The 23,992-nt window shown below is 46.5% G+C and overlaps 1 protein-coding gene across 1 annotated transcript; it reads right to left on the minus strand.

Annotated features, from left to right (window-relative positions):
- Nucleotides 1–2,935: 2,935 nt before the first annotated feature.
- On the minus strand, nt 2,936–23,728 carry LOC119371886 (carboxypeptidase inhibitor SmCI-like). Its single transcript, XM_037642335.2, has 5 exons — nt 23,581–23,728; nt 12,952–13,155; nt 8,771–8,965; nt 7,155–7,343; nt 2,936–3,265 (listed from the first exon to the last, which is right to left on the minus strand). Exons 1-5 carry the CDS (start codon nt 23,645–23,647, stop codon nt 3,063–3,065), a joined length of 858 nt encoding a protein of 285 aa, XP_037498263.1. The 5' UTR covers nt 23,648–23,728; the 3' UTR covers nt 2,936–3,062.
- Between the last annotated feature and the right edge of the window lie 264 nt (nt 23,729–23,992).

Genomic DNA, 23,992 nt, shown 5'->3' on the forward strand with positions numbered 1-23,992 from the left:
AACCACCCGCTATAAAAATCTAGTCATCACTATTACGCCCATGCAACGGAGGATTGGCACCGACGAATTCACATTGATGATGTTAATACTGTCGCCAAGTGTTCCGACTCCGTTCAATCGCTTCCATTTAAACTTTTTTGGGTAGACAATTCGAGTCCAAATAAATTGCTCCAAGCAAAACGGGCCAATCACTGGGTGGCATATCTGAAGAGCCAAATCCGCAACGTCCTACTGAATACCGGGGATAGTTGGCTATATGCATTTTAATTGCAATATAGCTTTCAGGAATTTTTGGTGCGAAGAGTGCATGACAAAAACTTGTTCGTGCAGTCTCGGCCTTATTGTCAGTAGCAACTAATTGCGTTTTTCTCAGTTCAGTTTATTGTAGACTTGGCTCTTTTAGATAAAAAATGACGCTCGTCAGTCTAGTTATCTTGTCATTTAGACTTCATTATATAACCCTTCATGTGGGAGGTACCTCTCACATGAAGTTTCATCAGACCTGTTGAAAGACGGTGGAGAGATTATGTTAGAAAACCTGGCCACCCTGTATACGAAGTGTCTCTCGACGGGGAGGATACCAGAATCTTGTAAGAATGCCAACATCACCTTGATCCATAAGAAAGGGGACGTCAAGGACCTGAAAAATTACGGGCCCATCAGCTTACTGTCCGTTGTCTACAAGCTATTTACAAAAGTAATTGCTAACACAATTAATACGACATTAGATTTCAATCAACCAAAGGACCAGGCAGGATTTCGTACAGGCTTCTCAACAATAGACCATATTCATACTATCAATCAGGTGAAAGAGAAATGCGCGGAATACAACCAGCCCCTATACCTAGCCTTCATAGATTACGAGAAGGCATTTGAATCGGTGGAGACATCAGCAGTCATGCAGGCAATGTGGATTTGTACACGACCGAGTAAGGAAATTCTTGCAGACGTAAAGCCGCACGACCAAGGCGCCCTGTGGATCTTTAAGAGAGTTCGGCCAGCAGAGCACGTGTTGGTCGGTAACTACCGAAAATGGGCGTCCATAGAGGTATGGCCTGAATTTCGCGACCGCCCAAATGAGAGCCCAGCACTCGTTCTCTTTGATGGAGTAATTGCGTTCAGGGGCGGATAGCAGGCGGCCGGCGTGTGCAATAACGCAGTCGTGGCCACGTTGGCGATGAGCTAGCACAGCGTCGATGCCACGGCTACTTGCATCCGTACGGATCTCAGTAGGGGCAGCAGGATCAAACTGGAACAAAATCGGAGTATTGAGGAGCCCGATGAAATTCGAGAACGCAGAGGCCTCTTCTAAACTCCCTAAAAGCGGGACGTCTTGTTTGAGGAGCTGCGCAAGAGGTCTCGCTTTGTCCCCAAAATTATTCACGAAGCATCGGAAGTAAGAGCATAGTGCGAGAAAGCTGCGAACATCCTTGGCAGATCGTGGTACAGGACACTTTTTGAGTGCGCTGATTATTGCCGGGTCTCGTTGTACACCGTTAGCGTCCACTAAATGGCCAAGTACAGCAAAGGGGAGAAGGGTTGCTGCGCCGACACCGTGTTGCTTCAAAGACAGGCGCACTTCGTTCGCTTCTTCCTTTGTCTCCGTTGCCGCTTTAGCGTAACAATTTGATATTGAGGTACACCGTACTGGTGATCATCGGAATAATTTTGACCACCTAGAGCTCCTTAACGTACACCTCAATATATGGTACACGGGTGTTCTTGCATTTCGTGCCCCTCAAGAAGGGGCCGCCGTGGACCAGAAATCGAACCCGCGTCCTCGAATTGAGCATTGAGTTTCACCAAGGCCGCAATTATCGTATATTCTTGTATGAACGCAATGAACAATATGGCACTGCGTCTCGATGACTCGGGAAAAGATTGTCCAGTCAAGTGAGCGAGAGAAAACGCTGAAATTGACAGTCAAAAAACGACGCTATGCTATACAGGATACACCGAAATACCCTAGAGAAAGCAGAATATTTGTTGGAGTTTCGCGTCTCAAAATCACGATGAGATTAAGGGAGGCGCCGTAGTGGAGGTCTCCGAAAATTTCGACCACTTGGGGTTCTTTAACGTGCACCTAAATCTAAGCACACAGGCCTCTAGCACTTTGCCTCCATCGAAATGCGGCTGTCGCGACCGGAATTCGATCCCGCGACCTTTGGGTTAGCAGTCGGGCACCATAAGCATAGACCACCGCGGTGATTCCCGCACGAAAGCAAACGGCTACGATCCATTGCCCTACTATCAGCACTAACCTGGCACGGACGTGCGCTTCACTGTTTGAAAGAAAATAGACAAAATAGTGAGGTAAAAATACAGTAGCATATCAGAAGGACTGTAAGTTATGGCCACTTAGTCTACAAATAAGAAGAAAGAGAAGAGGAACTGGAAAGCGCATGTGCGTACCCCTCCCATTTTTTCCTCTATTTTTCTTCCCACCAAGTGGCTATAGTTTATGCACTGTTTGGGCAATGTGAACTGACTAGTCCATCAATAAGGGATGCAGCATTTGGCATTGTTGACATTGCTCGGCATTAGACACTTGCAGGACAAGTTGAACAGAACACAATACTATTTCAAGAGTACTTTACTGTTTATACAATACCGTAATAAATGCAAGACACCACTATAAGCTCCCTCTGGTATAGGCGATGCTATACTCTTTTTCATACATCAGGTAGAACGCTGTGGAAGCTATACAAGAAGTTCAGTCAGCGAAATGTGCAAGTCCGCGCGTCTCGCACTTGGATTTCGCCATTTTAAATGTGGCCTCCACGAATGGATCTGGAACTAATCGCGGAGGCCGCAATACGAAAACTAAGAGACGCTAAGCGATGGAGACCAACCTATCGAAAACCGTATAAATAACGTGGTTTCTAGATCTCTAATGCACAAAGCGTCTTCATTGATTACTCATCCTAAAAAAAACAAGACATTACCGGCCGTATAATCATTTAACTATTTATTGGTGCGAACGCATCTACTGCGACAAACCTTGCTACAGCTTCCAGAGCGTTGCACCTGAGTAATGAAACCAAGTATAATTTACTGATCTGCTATATCAAGAGGGAAGTATGCTGAGGCTTGCATTCTTTTATGCATTCCTGCCGCGTCCTGAACCTATTTTCTTGCGGCCACATTTTCGATTTGAAAAAATACGTGAATGTTTCTCGACATTTGCCTTCGTTAGCGTCGTAAAAGTATGATGGGTATGTCCGCCACCGGTGGTACTGCGTCTTTAGCAAGCATGGAGAGTTCCCTGAAACAAACAAAAAATGTCACCGACAATTAAGATACTGCCCAAAGCGAATTCTGAGTGCTGCTGTTCAGGTGTATTGATTTTGCGATAAGTTCAGGCGTGACTGCCGGGAGACCGCGGAAGGCAGCCCGTGGGCGCGTTCCACAACAGCCGCGGCAGACAGGCCTCCGTTCATGCAGCGCTTTATTTCCACATACGGAATCGGTGGACGCCCTCGCCGCATACCTTAGTGATGACATCATCGGCGACCGCACGACGCCGCGCGCTACTGTGGCGCTGTGGGTCGCCGCCGCGGAACCTGTTGTCTCGCCAGAGTCGCTCCTCTTCTTCTCGCACTTCCTCGCTATCGCCATCTTCAATCCTGCGCGGCGCTCCACGTTCGTTCTCTTTTTTCCTCGTTCACTCTGCAGATTACGACTACGCCGACGCAGCTAAACGCAGAAACGGGCGTATAAGAGCGGCGCTCTAAAACTTGTTTATTATGGGTGAACTTGTGCCCGGAAGACTAGATGTCAAATCTAAGAGTCCGCTACAGCACTGCACAAACAAAGTGTCCCTTCGACCAACACACGTCCTCGTCTTTTCCCAATCCTCGCAGGTCAACTCACTTCGTCGTGCCCATGCTCGAAAGGCATACGTAGCGCTGTCAGAAGCGCGACCAGGCACGAGGCATTCCAGACGCTAACACAGCGGCTCGTTGCGCACCGCGTTCGCTCTCTTTCATTCTCGTTCGCTCTATCGGTTACGCCGACGACGGCGACACCGCTCAACGCAGGAATGGGCGCCTAAAACATGCACTCTAAAATTTAGGCGCTGACAGTCCGATGTAAACGACAAGCTTCGATGTGCGCGGCGGTGACTCGGACATTGGTGATATATGTGCCCGTATTACGGGTGCTACAGCCGCCAACACGGCAACGAAAGAAAGAAAAGGTTGTGTTCGTTGGTCTGGAGCAATAAATAAAGACTGCGGCAACACTGCAATTGCTGATCTGAATGAGTACCGACGTCACCTGTTCCGGTGGTGTAGAAATTGCTGCTCTACGCGTGAAGAGGAAGTTATGTTTACAAAATTATGCTGTCGCGTCCCCAAAATAAACTTTTATATGCTAGAGTACGTGTGGCTCCTTCCCCTCTGTGTTCAGAGTCAGAATCGGGGATGTTTTTATTTTCCAACGAAATTGCAGGGGGTGCTTCTGGCGAAAAGCTGGTGAAACTTGGAAGTGCCTGAAGGCCCTCACATTGTAATAGAGACCATTCAATTGGACACTATTTCTAACAGCGAATCTGTTTAGCAAATCGTTCCTTGTAAGTCGATCGCAGAAAGCGATCATTATCTTAACGGGAATGTGTCACTGCGCGGCTACCTGAGAACGAGTACAGAGAGAGAGAAAGAAAGAAAGAGAGAAACAGAGAGACAGAATGAAAGATATAAAGAAAAAGAAAGAAAAATGCTTGGTGAAAAAAAAGTTCTTCACAAGGCGGGATTCATACCCACGTACCCTCGATGCGAAGGTGAGCGTCCTAACAACTCGGCCATCCAGGCACGCTAACAGAGCATAGCCCTGTATAGTATATTGTAGCAAGGGGCTGGGAAAGGGAAGTGAGCGTGAAGAGAGATTTGATGGTGAGGAGGAAGGGAAAAGAGGAGGGAAGAGAGTAAAGCGTAGCACAGAAAGAATGAGAAAGAGAATAAAGAGAAAGATATGCAGAAAGAAAAAGAGGGAAAGAGGACATCAACGAAAGAGGGAGAAAGAAGTAGAGAGAGAAAAAAGACAGAAAGAAAGAGGAAGTAAGCATCGCGTCGTCTAGCGACCATATACCGCACCACCTGGTCAAGCCGCGCAGGCGCAGTAGCTAAGTCACGCCCGCCGACGGAGACATCGCGTGTAACCTCCGCTCTTTAGTGCATAGCCTGGCTGCGTACTCCCGAGGAAGAAGCCGTGCATCTCGAAGCTAGACGTGTCAATCGACGGGGAGTACGAGCGGCGACGCTTCCGTGCTTCGCTTTGCCAAGCGTTGCATGGCTTAGTGCAAACTGCCTGCCGTTTTTTTATCATGTAGTCGCTTCCGTTTACCCAGGAAAAACACTATAAAAGAAGAACGTAATTGAATTAGATTGGATTTTAATACTTCAAATAGTCTGTCCTTGGGAGCCTCCTTATTAGGCCATTGTCACAGGGATGTGTGCTGCGCTGTTGAAAAATATTTAATTGCATAAGGACGGCTTTTGCTCGAAATTCGTAAACTGTCATTATTAATTCATATTTTTTATTCTAAAATTTCTCAATACCCATACAGTTCACATTTGTGTATTTTGGGGGGAATTTATTCGTTTCAAGGCCAACGACCCTGAGCGGGTGTGAGTCAGCGATGTAGGTCATCATCATCATCAAGTAGCTACTTTGAGTTGAGACAGTGCCCGCGCTGTGAGCCTGCGGCTGTCGCAGCTTAAGAATACACAACCAGAAAAAAGAATGGCTTTGGTTGCTTGCAAAACGAATAAAATGTTCGCAGGCATCTCTGTGTTCGCCACTGAGACGTAGAATTCTTTAAGCAAGGTACCGTCCGATTCATGACCTATCCCCCGAAGTGGGTTGCGTCAAGTGTCTGAAGAAAAACAACAACAAATGAGAGGTAGTGTGTCTGAGTGGTTGTATGTTTACTCTTACCATTAAACCACCTTTTTCTACTACAACCTTGGCCTGCACTTCCAACAAAAAAAAAACTGCAACTAATCTTTTCAGGGATAATTTGGTTTCTATTTCACAGAGCGCTAGTAACTTGTCAATACTGGACGTAATGTGTCAAGACAACGACAGTTTTTCAATGGCTCGTCACTGTTCTATCCTTTTCATACGTTTTCCTGGATCACACCGGCTTGAAACACGCTACCATCTTCTCACAGTACGCAACCAATGTTCAGTTGTATTTGTACACGTTCTATTTCCTTAGATATGTCTATCAGAAAACATAGAGAGTAACGTTTCAATAATTACGTGCTGGCGTCAGTGACCGCTGATCGCTTCGTATGGAAAGAAGTCTGTTGGTGTTCTTTTTGCTGTTATTATTATGCATACTCCTGTCGTCCCAGCAACAGTGCTCCAGGCAGCTTTGAAAACTAGATTTTATTGAAGCGATGTGCGTGAAAGTGTCCCTATGAAATTGTTTAAAACTTATCATATCCGCATCAGCGGTGAAAACAAAAAAAAAGAATCTATTGCTCGGAAATTAAAACGGCACGATTACTGAAGTGGGTCGTGGAGTTCCAGTACCAGTTGTGATTTAAGCACTCCTCTGACAGCGCCTGACATTGTAGAATCAAAAGAAAGTGGGAAAACAATGATCTGCCAAAATAGATACCCTTAGCCACTCGAAAAAGCCGCCTTCTCTCGTTCAAATAAATATCGTGGATTTCTGCATCTCTCATAAAAGGAGGGCATTGGCGGTGTAATGCACCCTCACAGAGCAAGAAAGCAGTAGTTTAGCGTTAATTGTAGCAAGACAAATAGGTGATTACCAGTAAACATTTGTGGCAATAAAAACTAAAGGTATGGGTCAACCTGCCCGTTTGAAGAGTACCGAAGCTTGCAGAATTAAGGAAGCTGACTGCACCGTTCTTAAGCCACTCAAAACACTAACAAAACGCGCGTGGCAATATGCGATAAATCTTAATATAAAAATGTGAGTGTTTAGCAGTTTTCTATATTACCTGGCAGCTGATTCGCTCCGTTGGGGAGATCACTATATATTGTAAGTAACTATGCAGAAATATTTAAATTGAATAATTCCTGTGTGAGCAGGACGTCGCTTACGCTGGCTTCCGTCGCTTACGTCGCTTACGCAGGACGTCGCTTACGAATGCGCAAACGTTCGACGTTCAACTCACTTGCGCATGTTTCAAGACACTGCTTCCTGGTCTTGAAGTTGTTCTTATTTTCCTTGCATGAAGAATAGTAAAAGCTTTCACATTTTTTCGTCTTCCGGTTGTAGCCAAATCTCAGTCCCTCCTTCTGATGATCGCACGGTTTCCTTGAAGCCGTAATAATTGGCTGTGAACAAGGATCCGTTATGAACTCTGCGAATAGAAATATAACAAATATTAGAAATTTTTAAGCGCCAGAAGCAAACAAATAAGTGCCAACCGAAATACCTCGCACATCCGTTTCACCACTTCTATAGTGTCGAAATGCGCTGTCCTACGTGACCGTTATGGCTCATTTACAATTATAGCCGGTGTTAGTAATGCGCGCTTTGCGCCGGTAAATGCGCTTCCCTCTCGCATAGTCGGCATCCGCAGAGGTTCTGTGCACGCACTCTATGAGCAACGCGGCGTCCTATCGTACGCAAAGCCGTTGTGAACGCAACGCACCAAGCACTAAAACTCGCTGATAGATAGTTTTAGCGCCGGGCCACCCTAGCCATTGGGTCTCTGAGGTCTTCCGTTATTCAGTGAGCTCCCCGCTTTCTTCTACTCGTCCTCAAATGAGCTCACCGTCAGAATCCAAGAATCACGTAGTTCACAGGTCTGCAAGAGCCGCCTTACTGCGCTGGTTGGTGGCACGTGACGTTTCGTATACAGCGCGAAAGTTCAACGCAGAACACAAAGGAGGACTAGGTCGGTTCCTGTATTTTAACGTCGCGCATCCTCAGCTTACCTACTGCAAAGCCAGTTTCACAGATGAGATAAAACAAACAATTAAAAAAAATTAAAGTGGCTTTGCACTAGGGGCGCCAAGCCTCAAGAAAGTATGGAGCTGGGCAGCCTTCTTCGTTGCTCTTCGCTTTTCTCTTTCTTTCCTCCTCTCTTTCTTTCTTTCTCTTCTTTCCAGTTTTTTCTATCCTTTTTCCTCTCTCTATTTCTGTTTAGTTTTATTGTTCTTCCTATCTTTTCCCTTTCTTTTTGTCTCTTTCACTTTGTCGCTTGCTTCCTCTTTTTTTCTATTTTTATACGTGGTTTTTCCTGCGTTACGCCAAGCGACCACAGCATACGACAGTCCGGGCCCCTAAAGTGCTCCGCACTTATTATCATCAAGGCGTTCGAAGAACAAGAGGAAGAAGTCTTCTCCTTGGCGCGAGCACGCGCTCAATATGCTACAGATGGCTATGCTATACGTGGTTTCGCCTGCGTTACGCCAAGCGATGACAGCATGCGACAGCGTACGACAGCACACGACAGCATACGACAATCAAGGCTCCTAAAGTGCGCCGCACCTACCACTGCTTTCATCAGTTTCCAGCTACACCGCCATTCTGCTAATAACGTAAAAGTTAAACACGAGCGATCGCAAATTTTGTTAGAGGTGCTGTTTGCTTCTTTTAGTTATCTTGTTTAGCTTTTTTTCTTTTAAAACATGATTAAGCTGCTGTGTACGCACCATAATTAGATGCCAACGTTGTATATCTTGTGCTGCATTCCGAACGTAATTTTCATACCTCGTGCGTCGCTATGCGTTGTACACTGTGAGACACGTTTTCGAAACGAGCAACAAGCGATTTTCTTACCCTCACAAAATTGCTCACATGCGCTTTGGGTCACGAATTGATTGTCGCCGCCTTTGCATCCACCATAAATAAATATTTCACATCTTCTAGTTGTCTTATTAAAGTGCCATCTTGGGAATGCCCCTCTGCACCTTCCCACAGAGGCTTCGAGGAAGCAAATGTGTCGTGGTGTATGTTTCTCCGCAATCAGATTGTCTGCAATAAAAAGAAAAAGGGCATGTTCTTAACGTACGTCTTTGTTAGGATGTTCTGTTTTACGAAATTTATACAACTGGCAACAATCAGTAAAGTGAAGATATTAAACAAAGAAATACCTGCTTCCCACTAGTGGTGCCAAGCGCGAAGGAAGAGCGCAGCTGGGTGGCCTTCCTTGTTTCTGTTTATTTTTTGCTTTCTTTCTTCTACGTATTTATTTTTCTCTGCTCCTTGTACCACTTATTTGTATCTGTTTATTTCTATTTATTTCTTTCCCTATCTGCCTCTTTCTTTTTCTCTCTCTAGCTTTATTTCTCTTCCTTCTTTTTTCTCTGTCTATCTCTGCTTCGTTTTCTCGCTTTTTTTTTGTTTCTCTTTATTTCTCTCTTTATTCGTCTTTTCTGTGTCTATTTCTTTCTGTGTCGTTCTCTCTCTTTCTATGTCTCTCTATCTTTTTATGTCTTTATTCCCTATATTTCTCTGTATTTTTCTCCTTCTCTTTCTGTCTGTCGCTTTGTTTCTGTCTCTCTCTCTTCTCTCTCTCTCTCTCTCTGTCTTTCTTTCTCTCTCTCTTTCTTTTTATCTCTTTCGTTCTCTCTCTCTCTTCCACGTCTTTCACGTGCTCCACTTCACCGAGCAGAGTTTTCGTTTAACGCTTGCACCTCCTGTACTCGGTAGTGGGGCTTGTGCAATTCCTGCGGCGCACACCCATCTGTGGATGTTTTTGCAACACCGCACAGATTGCGGCGAGCTACAACAGCTTCCCTCTTAGAAATTGGCAGCACCTTACACTCCGTAACCCTTGAAAACGAATGCACGCTGAAAACTTGCCGACGAATTAAGTTATATAGTCGGGAAACAGACTTCTTGAGAGACATACCGAGTCACAGTGTGGTAGCCACGCACAAAATTACGTTGACGCTCTCGGATGATTGGATTGTTCGTCCCCCCGCACATCCCCTTGAAGTTTCCTGCACCTCAGGTGGCGTTGAAATACCTCCGGTATCAGTCCACCTTTGACCAAGCGACCAGGCAATGCGATGACGTCGTCATGTGCTGTCGTTATACGGTGACGTCATTTGAGATCACGATGACGTCATGATGGTATCACAAATTTCACTACGACGTCACGTTGTGACGCCGCACCGTGACAGCAATGGTGGTATAGGCCACACTTGTTTCTGTACCACTTTGTTCGCCTGCTGTGTTTCGCTTCAGGAACCGCTCAACGAAACGATCAAGGCTTTCGCCTTAGAATTTGTTTACAGACTTGTACACGTTACGGAGAGAGCTAACTGAAGACAACTGCGATTACTTCGGTCGAAAATGCGAGTGATTACAATTACTGCCTAATGCCTCATTAAAGTAACTGATGAATTACTCAAATGTGATCTCTTTTACGTCGCTTTCCTTCCACTATTTTTCTGCCAACCATATCCATTATCCCTGTCGTACACAGAGTTATTCTCCTGGGCATGCTCCTGGAGGAGGATGGCAGTAACGCCTATACCTTAGAGCGCATGGCAACCAAAGCCGATTCCATGACAAAATGAATGAATAGGGTGGTCAACAAACGAGGGGGGCTATCCGAGGAGAACTTTCGGTGACTGTTCTACACCTTCCTCATAAGCCCCATCAAATATAGCTCTGGCCCACAAGTGGAGCAGAAGGGACGAAGCTACACAAGAATCAATAATTCGCAAGGGCATAAAAAAGGTACTGGGTCCTCCACAGAGCACCAGTACCGAACGGCTATTAGAGCTAGGTGTCCACAGTACCTTTGACGAAATAGTAGAGGCGCAAATGGTGGCACAAGTTGCAAGACTGGCAGCCACGGAAGCCGCCAGAGAGTTACTGGCGCTTATTGGTATACGTTCTAAAATCACCATACAGAGGGAGTGCGCGCTCCCCGTCAAAATTAGAGAAATGTATTCTGTATCCCAAATGCCTAGAAATATCCACCCCCAATACAACTACGGTGGACGCAAAGCGAGGCCAGGGCCCTTCTTAGCGCAGCGGCTACGATATCGAACAACGTTGCCTTCGTTGAGGCTGCCTAATACGCATCTTCCAATCACTTTGTTTCAGCGGCTACGTCGCTACGGGGGGAGCTGCTGACATTGCTTACGCCTAAAGACACGGACGCCGGCAAAGCCGAATAGGAGGCAGTGGCCATCGCCATGGCCACTATGAACCGTTCCACTATTTTCACAGACTCGCGAGCTGCCACTAGAGCATTCATGAAAGGCTCGGTATGCAAGGAAGCCGTTTGCGTTCTCTCTGCTTCAGCTTGGACAGGCAAAAAACCCCTAATCTGGTTCCCCGGTCGCGTGAACAACGATGCTCATGAAACCATCCCTAACGCCAACGAACTTGCACACTCTCATGCCCGAGGTCTCATCCACCGCGCCGGAAGTGGGCACTCGGAGGCCGAGGGAGGGCAGTAGCAACGGGACCCTCCTCTCACTTTTAACGAGGTCTGTAAGCTCTAGCAACTGGGGCGTCGAGAAGTTTCCGCTTCCACAACCACACTTAAACAGGCCCCAGGCAATCACTCTGCGAATGCTACAGACGGAGACATATCCATCTCATTTTATTTATTCAAAATTCATAGAAGGCATTGACCCGGGCTCTCCGTGCTGTGGACATCCCAGGTGAACCCTTCAGCACATGCTCTGGCAGTGTCACGACTTGCACGGGGGCTCTACAGAGGAAGACTGGCTCCGGCTCCTCACCAGCTCCGCCAAGGAAGAACGGCTCAGGGGTGTCCAGAGAGCCCGCGAAGTAGCCGAGAGTCTCAACCTCCCGGCTCAATCATGGATGCGGCCCCCAGACGGTACCCCCTGACGGGGCACTCATCATCACCTCGGGACCAAATAAAAGTTCCCTGTCTGTCTGTCTGTCTGTCTGTCTGTCTGTCTGTCTGTCTGTCTGTCTGTCTGTCTGTCTGTCTGTCTGTCTGTCTGTCTGTCTGTCTGTCTGTCTGTCTGTCTGTCTGTCTGTTTGACTTGGACGTAGCTGCACCTTCCCACGTGCGTACATCAGAACAAAAAGCTGAAAAAAATCACAGCATATCCACGGAGTGAATGATGATGAGTGGGCGAAGCTGCGGAGGTTCATCGGAACCGTGAATCTTCCGTGAATTCTGCCCAGTACATCGTCACCGACGTCAGATCGGGCGCGTTTATACTAAAGGTTCGCTGAGAGTTATGACGACTTGCAGCTCACTTTAATTTTACATGTACGCTGTGAATTTTCATTGTTTAGAAAACCATTGCTTTAGAAAACATCTGGCGTCTTTCGTTAAGCAGGTGGCGTCTTTTCGTTTTGCTTAGAAACATCTGGCGTCTTTTCGTTTTGCATTTAGAAAACATCTGGCGTCTTTCCTTGGTTTATTTCATCAATCAACGGCGTTTTGAACAAAATTTTTATTGTTTAATCACGCACAGGAGAAATCTCACCAGGCACTACCTTGGAGGTAAACAATGGCTGCTAATGGAAATGAGAGACAGAAAAAGTCGGCTTTCAGCTAACACTTACACTTCTACTTCTACTAACGTTTCCTACTGGAACATGCCAATGGCTGCTAATGGGAAATGAGAGACAGAAGAATTCGGCTTTTAGTTAACGCGCACGCTGCGAATTTTTTATTGTTCAACAACGCACAGGAGAAATCTCCCACCGGCACCACCTTGGAGGTCAAGATCTGGTACTAGCGTTACGACTGGTTACGCACTACAACTACGAGGGACGAACGGGTGCCGCTTTAAGGAGCTTCGCCCCTAAAACGACACATACTTGTTTCACATCCCTTCTCTTGCGCTTGGGGAGGTGGAGTCTTTCAAGTTTATAGGAGCGTCCTGTTTACAGAACCTATTCCGTCGTGACACCTCTTCACATTTGCTAGAAACCCGTTGCACTTACGGAGTGTGAGAAACTCCACGGCCAAAACAATTTTTTTTAAATATCAGGCAAGGCAGTCTTACCGGAGCATTTTCGTTTGCATTCTTCTTTAATCTCGAAATTGTTTTCATTTCCTTGGCATCCACCATACGTAAATCGCTGGCATTCTTCGGCGGTGTGATTGTAGAACCATCTAGGAAATGCGGCCCGGCACACTCCGACTTCAGGCTCGAGCAAGCAATAACTGCGGTCCCAGGAATTTTCGACGGTTTCCATACCTAAAACACCTGCGATAATAACAGCACAAAAGCCACTAGTGTTACTTGTGGCGCCCTAAGAGAAAGGTGACATCACGTTTGAAACACGTTTTTTTTCGATAGGCTACTGGGAAGCTTCACTACAAAGGACTTCGTTTTTTTCTGTTTCTGTCTTTATGTAAATATACTGACGTCAATCACAACTGGCAGTAGAGAGAGCGAGAAGCAAGGAAAGACAAGGAGGTTAATCGGCTGGACGCCCGATTTGCTACCCTGCACTTTGGAAAAGAATAAGTGGGAGAAAAGGCACAATTGGCAATAGGCTCACATACTTACAGTCGAACATACGTGTTATGCGTACAGTCACGTTTGTGATTTACAGAACGAGATTAATAAAGAAGAACCTGGGAATTCCTGGCGTATTTTACGATAATCGAAACTCAGATGGATTTTAGAGGCATTTCGCACACGTGCAACATGCATGTATATTCACGCAGCATAAAAGAATGCGACTTTCTCAGGCATTGGTATCCATGCTCATACAAACCTCATATATGGCACCATGTTTAAGCACCAGTCAGTCATTTTACAGTTTCTTGGGTATCATTCGTGCTCACATCTGCATATGGTGGACTAACATTGTAACTTTCTTGTAGAACAAAAGTTGCCAGTCGCTGTTGTGTTTTTGTTCTTGTTTCATTGCGATGGCAATTGAAAGTACACTCTCAGAGGGTTGCCGTCGCTGTCATGTTCCGTATAAATTCCAAATCGATAACATCGCCCCGTGCATCGTAAGTTGTACACGCGAGTGAAAGCGCGTGAACGCTTGCGACGAACACGGCTGAAGCGGACATGAAACGAGCCGGCCATCTCTGTCGCACGATGGGCGCATGCTACAACATATCGCCCCGTGTGCGAAGCTCCTCGAGCCGAGAGGAAACGAGCCCCTCGTTTCTCGTCAGCCGAAGCAGCATGCATGAGCGCCGCGGAGGGGGAGGGGGAAAGGGGGGGCAGCAACTGCGAACTTTGATCAAAAGGGCGTTTTGATCAAAAGAGGTGGGAGGCGGCCATCCGCAGCCCGCTCCTGGCCGACCAGCTTTGGGCCGTCCAGCAGGCCCGCGAAGCGGCCGACAGGCTTGGCCTGACGGTCCCGACGTGGGAGTCGCCCACTGCGCGCTAGGGCGCGCCCCGCAGGACCTCATTAAAATTATTTCAATCAATCCGCAAACGCCTCATATACCCTTGCACGTGTTGTGCGGTCACCGCTTACTTCGCGTTGAGACGACAGACAACATGAAAACCGCTTAGCTCCCTGGAGTGGCTGCATTCCCTTGCATCAGCGTTTTGTAGAGTTATGCGAGATCGGATCCAAAAGTTAGCTGCTATCATTACTAAGCATTCCTACGCGTTGTTATCACATTCATTGCTTCGCTGTTTCGGGGAAACTGACTTTTTTTGTATATTTTGCTTTTATTGCAGTTTCTGACTTTATTTGCATTACATCGTAAAAATGGGCTTGTTATGATTGCAATACCACCATGGTGTGCATCCAGTGCTCGAGAACAAAAATTTTGAAAGTAAAAGTGGAAAAAAAATGGTGTAACACTGTGGTGAAATCAACTTCAACTTCAACTTCAGTAGAGTGAAGACATACGAATACCAGCGCCCATCTTGCGTTCTTTTCTTTCCGCGCTTTGTTTTTCTTCTCAAGCGCTTGGAATGCATCGTCGTCATCAGCCTGACTATACGACCACTGCAGGGCAAAGGCCTCTCCCATGTTTCACCAATCAACCCGGTACTGTGGTTGCTGCGGCCACGTTACCCCCGCAAATTTCTTATTCTCATCTGGCCACCCAACTTTCTGCGTCCTCTCGTACGCTTGCCTTCTCTTGGAATCCAGTCTGTTAGTTTTAATGACCAGTAGTTATCTTTAGTACGCGGCACATGCCCTGCCCATGCCGATTTCTTCTTCTTGATTTCTACAAAGATGTCCTTAACACCCGTTTGTTCCCTGACCCACTCTGTTCCCTTCTCATCCCTTAACCCTTTGGGGATCGAGTTTTTCCGAAAATCCAGTCCAAAAATGTGTCATTTTTTATTGCTGAAATAAATTCTTCAGACGTTTCTATTTCAGAAAAAAATTGTCTAAAATTTTTTTTTCGTGGCCGTAAAGTGACAAAAAAATCATTTTTGTTGTTACATACACATGGTTTATTCGTAGTAAAATTGAGCAAAATCGTAAAAAAGCTTCAGTTTTTTATAAATAAAAAATATGCATTGTATTAAGCATAGCTCACAGACATACAAAAATAGGCGCACCAGAATACTTCTCCGGTTAAAAATGTTCGTGCTCAAACACTAAAAACTTTTCAGCGTGTGATAGCTTTTGAAGCATGGCTCGCCACGCACGCTTGTCAGATGTCGCTCCTTGATCGTCATCGGAGTCTGAACTCATCAAAAAATCCTCTGACAAACTGAAATCCAATGAATCAGATTCTGATTCGGCACTTGGGGAATAGTCCGCATCGGAAGAATCGCTGCTCGACTCAGCGGCAGCAGAGCAACCGGCGCGCGCTTCTATAGCGTAAGCGAACTGCGTCAGTGAGCGCACGGAAGAAAACTCTATGGTTGTGCGCCCGTCCGGAAAGCAAAATGAGTGAAAAAAGACTACAGTAATCCTTCGTCTTATCGCCAACAAGACGTACGTAGTTAGTTTTTCCGAGGCCCCAAAACAGGAAACGCAACACGGTGGCGTCGTTTGTGTAATTTACCGCCGCACGGAAACAGATGTAATCACGCCCCGGGGAGCAATAAACGAGAGGGTGACAAGCGGTCACCCTTTGAGAGATTAGAAACCAAACTGCAATCAGCTTTGCGGGCGCAAGAAGCGAAAACCACCCCAAGGACGAAACCGAAACCAGCCGGACCGCGTGCACGCGTTCAACTGAAAGCTGCCGCGCCTCTTTGGAAAGCACAAAAAAAAAGACGGAGAGACATCGGCGCATTAAAAAAATTCCACGTACTCCCGAAGCGTGGCAGCACATTCCAAGCACGAGAAGTGATCGAAGAAGGCGCGCGTTTGAAACCAACTGCACAGCGGGCGCGCTCGGTTGCGCAACCAATAGCCGGCGCGCGGCGCGCCGATTTGCGAAGCATAAAAAAAGTAACAACGGAGAGACGTCGGCGCATGAAAAAATTCCAAGTATTCCCAAAGCGTCGCAGCACATGCAAAGCAAGACAAATGATCGAAAAAGGCGCGCACTTCAAACCAGCTGCACCACGAATGCGCTCGGATGGGCAAGCGATAGCCGGCGCGCCGTTTTGGGAAGCACGAAAAAAGTACAACGGAGAGACATCGGCGCGTGAAAAAAATTCCACGTATTCCCCAAGTGTAGCAGCACAAGCCAAGCAAGAGAAATGATCGAAAAAGGCGCGCGTTTTAAAAATAAACGCTATGTTGTACATGTACGAGGAAAACCCTTTGGTACCAGGAAGCTTCTGCCGTACATGTACGGCGAAAACCCTCAAGGGGTTAGGGTTGCATATATCATTTTCCTTTCTATAGCTCTCTGCGTCGTCATCAATTTAAGTTGAACCCTCTTCGTGAGCCTCCAGGTTCCTGCTTCGTAGGTAAGTACCGGTAAGATGCAGAGGTTATATACCTTCCTCTTAGGGGTAGTGGTAAACTACCATTCATCATTTGAGAATGTATACCGAATGCGCTCCACCCCATTCTTATTCTTCTGATTACTTTAGTCTCATGATTCGGCTCGACGGTCACCACCTCTTCTTTTTCCAGCTGGCATCACGCAGCACGTGATCTTTCAACGAGCGGACAGCTGACCAATAAGCTCTCGCAACCTACCTTAAGGCATCAAGCCTGCCGGAACGAGACCCTCGGTATGAATAAACGAAAGAAGGGAATTTTAAGGGCTCGTTGTTATTTGGCACAGCTTTAATGAAAACCAACAAATAATGAGGTCAAGGAAGGTACGGGGGACGTTAATTGTACAGTTGTAACTGCATTATAGTAATTATGATATAAATGTGAAGAAAGTAAAGGGGACGAAATGACGACTTGGCGCCGGCAGGGACCGCACCTGCAACCTTCGGATAACGCGCCCGATGCTCTACCAGTTCAGCTACGGCGGCGGTAGTCCTGTCCCCTTTATCGGATATTTATGTCCATGCAAACTTGGGAGCGTTAGTCAGCGCCGCTCGTAGCTATGACAGCGAATGTTGAACACTCTTCTTTTTTTTGCCAGCTGGCGTCACGATGCACGAGAACATTTAACAACCGGACAGCTGACCAATAAGCCCTCGCATACTACCTCAAGGCATCAAGTCTGCCGGAACGAGACCCTCGCTATGAATGAACGAAAGAAAGGAATTTACAGGGCTCGTTTTTGTTTGACACATGCCTAATGCTAATGAAAACCAACAGATAATGAGGTCAAGGAAGGTACGGAGGACGTTAACTGCCTTCTTTTGTTCTTTATTGTCTTAAATATGACCCTAATGTTTTAATTCATACTTGAGGATGTACCGCAAAGAACAATGACACAAGCAAAAGGCATGAGACGAGTGCTAAATTTGTGACTTATTCACTGCAATGAATTCAGCTGTTCTTCACTAGCCGCCATCAGTTTGTTTACTCATATAATGAGTCTTCTCCGTTTCGCTATTATTAAGGCAAACGTCTCACGTAGCTATCTTGGCGCTGCCGTCCGGGAGATTTTGGGAGAGAGTAAAAGTTCGCGAAAATCTCGTCAGTTCTCGTGAGGTCTCACAAGCCTCCGTCTAACAAGACACATGACCTCATTCGAGCAAGCGATGATGCCGCACCATGACGTCATCATGACGTCATCGCGAAGTCACATGATGATGTCATCAGTTTACATCGTCGATCGCTGAAAGGCAGGCCAATCTCGTAAGCAGTGTAATGCTACCTGAGATGCGGAGAGGGGGAGTAACATCGGAATCAGTGGAGGGGGGATGAACATCGGAATCGACTGAGAACCTAGCAAGTAATTTTTCGCATGTTTCTCACACTGCGCCTTATTGCATATTGGAAGACGTCTAGTCCTCGATTATACAATTCAATGCATTACCCAGTGTGCAGCGCGCTTTCGCCTTCAATTGTTACAGAGAAAATATCATGCTGCCATTTTTTTCGGACACGTCTCACGGCAAGCTCCATGGCATATTCCTTTTACTGGCATATTAACGACCACAGAGAAGCATTCGTTCGAACATGACGTGCGTCGAAGACAACTGGTTCATTTATTGTCCAAATACCAAGGTATCAAACGTTGACTTGCCCAGAACTGACCTTCATCAAACCAAAGCGTAGTCTAACAAATGGCTAATGACTTTAAACATTATGTGCTGTGTTTCAATCGCCCGCAGTGTTATTTAAAATAGATATATGACTGCGACGTTTCAGTTACACGTGCTACAAAGACGTAAATAGGTGTTCAATTGTCGCTATTTCTAACACGGTCTCTTTACAATGTGCAAAATATCAAATGTTGCTAACCACAAACTCGGTTCTGCACATCATAAAAAAATATTTCCCTCGAACGTTCCTTCATCAGATATTAATAAAGTGGAAATTGAATGAAGATGTGCTCTTCAAAACCCTTCGCAATGTCATCCGAAAAGGGTACTAAAGAGGAAAACGATTTTTCTCGTATCAGTAAATTATTCTTTCAGAATACCAAGATCACTACGCTTCCCGCGAGAAGACGCTTGCTAAGCGAGAGAACACGCAAAAAAATAATAAATGCGGGTGATGCCACCACATTGAAGTTCCCGCACCAATCTCCGTGACGTCATAGGTTTTGACGGCGTCTACTAATGCCTACGTTGTTCCTAATCGGTAAATATGAAGTACATTGTCCTCTTAGGGGGTCTGACACTTAGCATACAAAGTTTCAGGAAAGTTCGTGGAGCCAATATGATCAAAATACGAATAAAGCATTTTAAAATTTGTGACGTCATGTGCGCACATTTCGGCACTAAGTTTTGAATTGATACTTTCACACCTTCATTTTATCTTACTGTAATCAGCCTATGATGATACAATAAACGACAATAGAGTTTTCGGCGTATAATTTATCAGTCTAAACTGATTCATTGTTTCACTTTAGTGTCCCTTGAAAGGTACAGTAAAAAGAAAGCCGATTTCAGCTGTATTAGTAAATCACTTCTTTCAGAATGTCACAAGCTCCACTCGATACTGACACCCGCCCCAGTAGCTTAGCACGTAAGGCGGACAAAATGCTTCGACAGTGACCGTGCCCTGGCAAGAATCGTTTTGTTAGAGCAGCGGGTGAAAGATTGACATTCTTGTCGTGTTGGGAATTCGTAACATGAAAACATAAAAGCATTTATCTTTTTCCTGTTGCTTTTGTAGCGTTAGCTACACTTGCCTAGCCGGAGCCGATTTCGCGTGGAGCGTCATGAGCCGTGCTGCACATGCGCGAGGATCATTGATGTCACACAGCTGGGTCACCGGAGCTGGCGTCTCACGCGCTCTCCGACACCGCCGCGCACGGCTCGCCGCTGCTAGTCTGCGCCGCACTCGAGAGGAGTGACGTCGTAGCAATACACACAGTGGCGCCGGCGAGCGTGCAGCTGTTCGCCTTCGCTGTGTAGTCGCCGTCTGACGCTGCGCTGGGGCCGCTTGATAGCGCCTCTGACTGGCGCTTGCAGGTGAGTAACGCCATGGAGGAGAGCGCAAATGTTGCTCGACGGCGCATAAGAGCCGAGAAACTTATCTGATCGGATCCCGAAGTAGTTGCCTGGCAATTAGCGGTTCAGCGTACGAAGAATGAACAGAAGAAGGCTAATCCTAGACAATATCCTAGACAATATGGAAAGCTAAGAATAATCAGCTGAACCTTTGCTAACGCTACGTATATCCTGGCATAGCCGAGCTAAGCCACTGCAAATTTTTTGCATTTGTCTTCAGGTTATCCGCATTTATTCCCCGTATCTTGAGCAGTGTATAAGGCGCGACATAGCAGTTGATTAGATTATTTATCATGTGTCCACTTATCGCTCGTTTGTCTGCTAATCTGCGACGTTTTTTCAAAGGATCACAACCTCACAAGTAGACGCATGCCATGAGTGCTATTCGCGATTCTTAGTAAACAACACCAACAAAAGATGCACTAACAAGCCCACATCCCTACACTTGTTGACACTGAGTAAACAATAGTATGAAATACTTTCTGTAAATGGCAGTGCGTGTTTTCGATTTTCTACATCCCGCTTCTTGTGTGTGTGTGTGTGTGTGTGTGTGTGTGCGTGTGTGCGTGTGTGTGTGTGCGTGTGTGCGTGTGCGTGTGTGTGTGTGTGTGTGTGTGTGTGTGTGTGTGTGTGTGTGTGTGTGTGTGTGTGTGTGCGTGCGCGCGCGCGCGCTTTCTGCTATATTTCTGCCATCGCCGTCACGTCCCGGATATGTATATATACATACAGTGAAACCTCGGTGATACGAATCTCACGGGATCAGCAAAAATACTCGTATTTGAAATTCGTATCAACAGATACGATCAACAGATACAAAATTATCATGCAACAAAAGAAAGCTGGCGTACCTTTTCATTTACTGGTTTTCAGGGGCCCAGCAACTTCAGGAAGAACCCTGAATGCTTGTCAGTTAAGTTTTTAGATCTCGGCAATCATACCAGCACTCGTAAATATACGGCCCTTACGCGCGTATTTAATTAATGAACCAGGTGCATTGTGACCCGCGACAGCAGTAGCCCCTTCCAAAGTTTAGTATACATTTTTGCATGACACCGGAGTACTGCAGCGAAAGTAAGGAAAGAAGCGCTTTGACGCGATTGATCAAGGCCACAAAATTACACCATCACTGTCCTGTGTTATGATTTTGTTATCGCGGAGGTGTTGGGGATGTTTTTCGAGAGATTTACGGCCGTTCCCGCTCAAGTGCCACCTCAACGGTCGCGCATGTTGACCTTGTGAGGCCTCGCATTCTGTCGGTCCTCGTCCACCTTTCATAGCATGTCTGATGCACGAGGCAGGCACGTGTGAGCACAATACAACGACAGCAGCCCGCGTCGACACGTTAGAAAAAAAAGCATGGCGCTGATGTGATCTGCAATGTAAACGCGAAGGCACAAGGAGGCACAAAGATTCGCGCACACAATCTCGGAGGCCGTGACGCGCCTCTGAAGGTTTATTTTGACCGTAAGAAAAGTGTTTTTCATACACCGTGATTCTGACGATTTGGCGGTGCGGCGCGCATGCCCACGCTTGCGTTCCCGCGGACAGCATCTCTTCGTACCTGGGGCGGTAGCGTACGCTCGTATCAAACGTTGCTGGGTGAAAATTGGTTCGCAACAACCATACTCCATTACATTGCAGGCCAATAGGCCTTGGCAGGGACCAACGAAAAATTTGTATCGCCCCGAAATTCGTATGAGCTGTGATCGCATCACCGAGACTTCACTGTACATAAAAACACAAGAAAAATTATTTCTGAAGAAAAAAGTTTTGAAGTGCGTGACCGGGGATTTTACGTAACAACTGTGTCAGTTCGCACTCGTCCTATGTATACCTGTGCGTTCTTTTCGTGCGCCCTTCTTTGTGTTTGAGCAGCGCGCTGAAAGTGTCGAGCTGTAACGGTTGTCAGTTTGCACTCGCCTTATATGTTTTTTTTTTTCTGCGTCCTTTCTGCTTGAGCAGCGCCCAGCAAGTTTCTAGCTGCTTGCCGTTCTTCCTGTGAGCAGGTCGCGGGATCGAATACCGGCCGCGGCGGCCGGCATTTTCGATGGAGGCGAAAATGCTAGAGGCCCGTGTACTTAGATTTAGGTGCACGCTAAAGAACACCAGATGGTCTAAATTTCCGGAGCGCTCCACTACGGCGTCTCCCATAATCATATTATGGTTTTGGGACGTTAAACCCCAACAAATATTATTATTCTTCCTGTGGCATTCCAATTTCTCGCTATCGCATTCATTATTTCGCCCTTGAGACGAAACAATGAATGCGATAGCGAGAAATTGGAATGCGATGGCGAGAAATGAATGCTATAGTGAGACCAAAAATTTCAAACCTGGCTTATTTTCACAGGTGAGCGCAGAAATATTAGCGAAAAAATTCAGAGCCACTCCACTACCGCAAACATGAAAGCCAGCAACTGCAGCTGCACGTTCTGCAAGAGCGACTTCACGCCGTTTTATCGCTCATTCGCGCTTGTATGCGCGTTGGCGCTTCTTCAGTTCCCGCTTTTCTTCCTCCGAGAGAGCAACAGCGATGGGGCTCGCCTTGCCTCTCCTTGCTTTAGTGGCCCTTCGCGTGCGTGGACGGGACAGGGGTCTGCTTGGGCCTCGTACTTGCGTAGGAGGCTCGCTGCATCTTCCGTTTTTCTTGCACAAAATTTAGTTGTGCATGCCATAGAGATGCCGGGCGGGCTGAGACGTCATGACAACTCTCCTTGTCGAACGAGACGGTGGTACGTCTTGGAGTGGTTAGAAAGTCCGCTCACTGTGTAGCCCGGGAGAAATCCCAGTGGTAAGTCGTCTGCCAACACGTAAAATGGTAGGGCTCCGCGAAATGCGAGGTCATGTCGAGTAGTGATCGAAAAAAAAGGAGGTGAATGAAAAAAGGCGGCAAAGGGGGGAGGGGGCCTACATTTATTGGCCTTGGAAGACCTAAAGAGGGCTGCGCACGAGGCGCGGTTAACGAAAAATTAATGTAAAGCACGCCCGGTTGCGTGTGAAATATATCTAAAAAGAACTTGGGAAAAAGACCGAAAATAAAAGACGTGCGCTTGCTGCGATGGTCGATAGGAACTCGGGATGTCGCCACAATTGTGTAGCAGTCTTTGGCGGTTGAGCGGGGGCGATGGGCAACTGTGGCGAGGGAGCGACAGGCAGCGAAAGTTTGTCTGTATGCGTCGTTTCGTCCGCGGACGTGATCCGAGAGAACCTAGCCATAGAAAGATTCGCTATAAACCGGCTCCGCAAGATGAAGTCATCTCCTAAATTATATTACGCACTTGCTTTGATGGAAACTGGAGCTATTAAACTGGCGAGAATTAGCCGTTAGGAACAATGAAAATCTCGAACAATTTAATGCGCACGCACAGAAAAAAATGGTAAAACACCGACCAGAACGTGTGAGCGGTTGTCATCAGTCTAGAGACTGGGAAAGATTGCTTGATCTATACAAATGTGCGGGCCGCATTTCGATGAGGGCAAAATGCAAAGAATACCCATGTACTTATACTTACGTGCAGGTTATTAAAGCACGTCGGGTGGTCGAAACTTTCGGAGCCCTCCACTACGTCGTTTCTCATAATAATGTCATCGTTTTGAGACGTAAAACCCCAACAATTCTCGTATTATCTAGGCAAATGTAACCACGTAACATCGATCGCGCCATGAAACGAAAATTCCGTCGAGTAAGGATGCACTTACCCCCGAACCATAATGTCACAGCGAGAGCCTGCAGACGCATATCCTGCCACTGTCCGCAAGTCAACATTTCCTACTAACACGTTATCGACATTCACAGAAGTTTTAAACTAACCGTCGCTTCCCGGCTGTGCGCTCAAACACTCGTCACAAAGAAAAATCAATGACCCGCGACGCCAGCAGCGTCTCAATAGCATGCAGCGCACAAGACACAAATACGCTACACCCTTCGTTGATATTTTAACTAGCCCAAACACACGTCATTCAGGAAGAGAAATTGTTGGGCTAATTGGTTTGACATCTTGCAAATGAGACAAATGACATCTTGCAGCTTGAAGTGCAATCTCTGAAACAATGTAAACGCAACCTTCACTTAATTAAATTCCCCTCACGACGTCGTAAACAATACCTACAA

This window comes from Rhipicephalus sanguineus, chromosome 10 (assembly GCF_013339695.2).
Source record: "Rhipicephalus sanguineus isolate Rsan-2018 chromosome 10, BIME_Rsan_1.4, whole genome shotgun sequence".
NCBI classification, from domain to species: domain Eukaryota; kingdom Metazoa; phylum Arthropoda; class Arachnida; order Ixodida; family Ixodidae; genus Rhipicephalus; species Rhipicephalus sanguineus.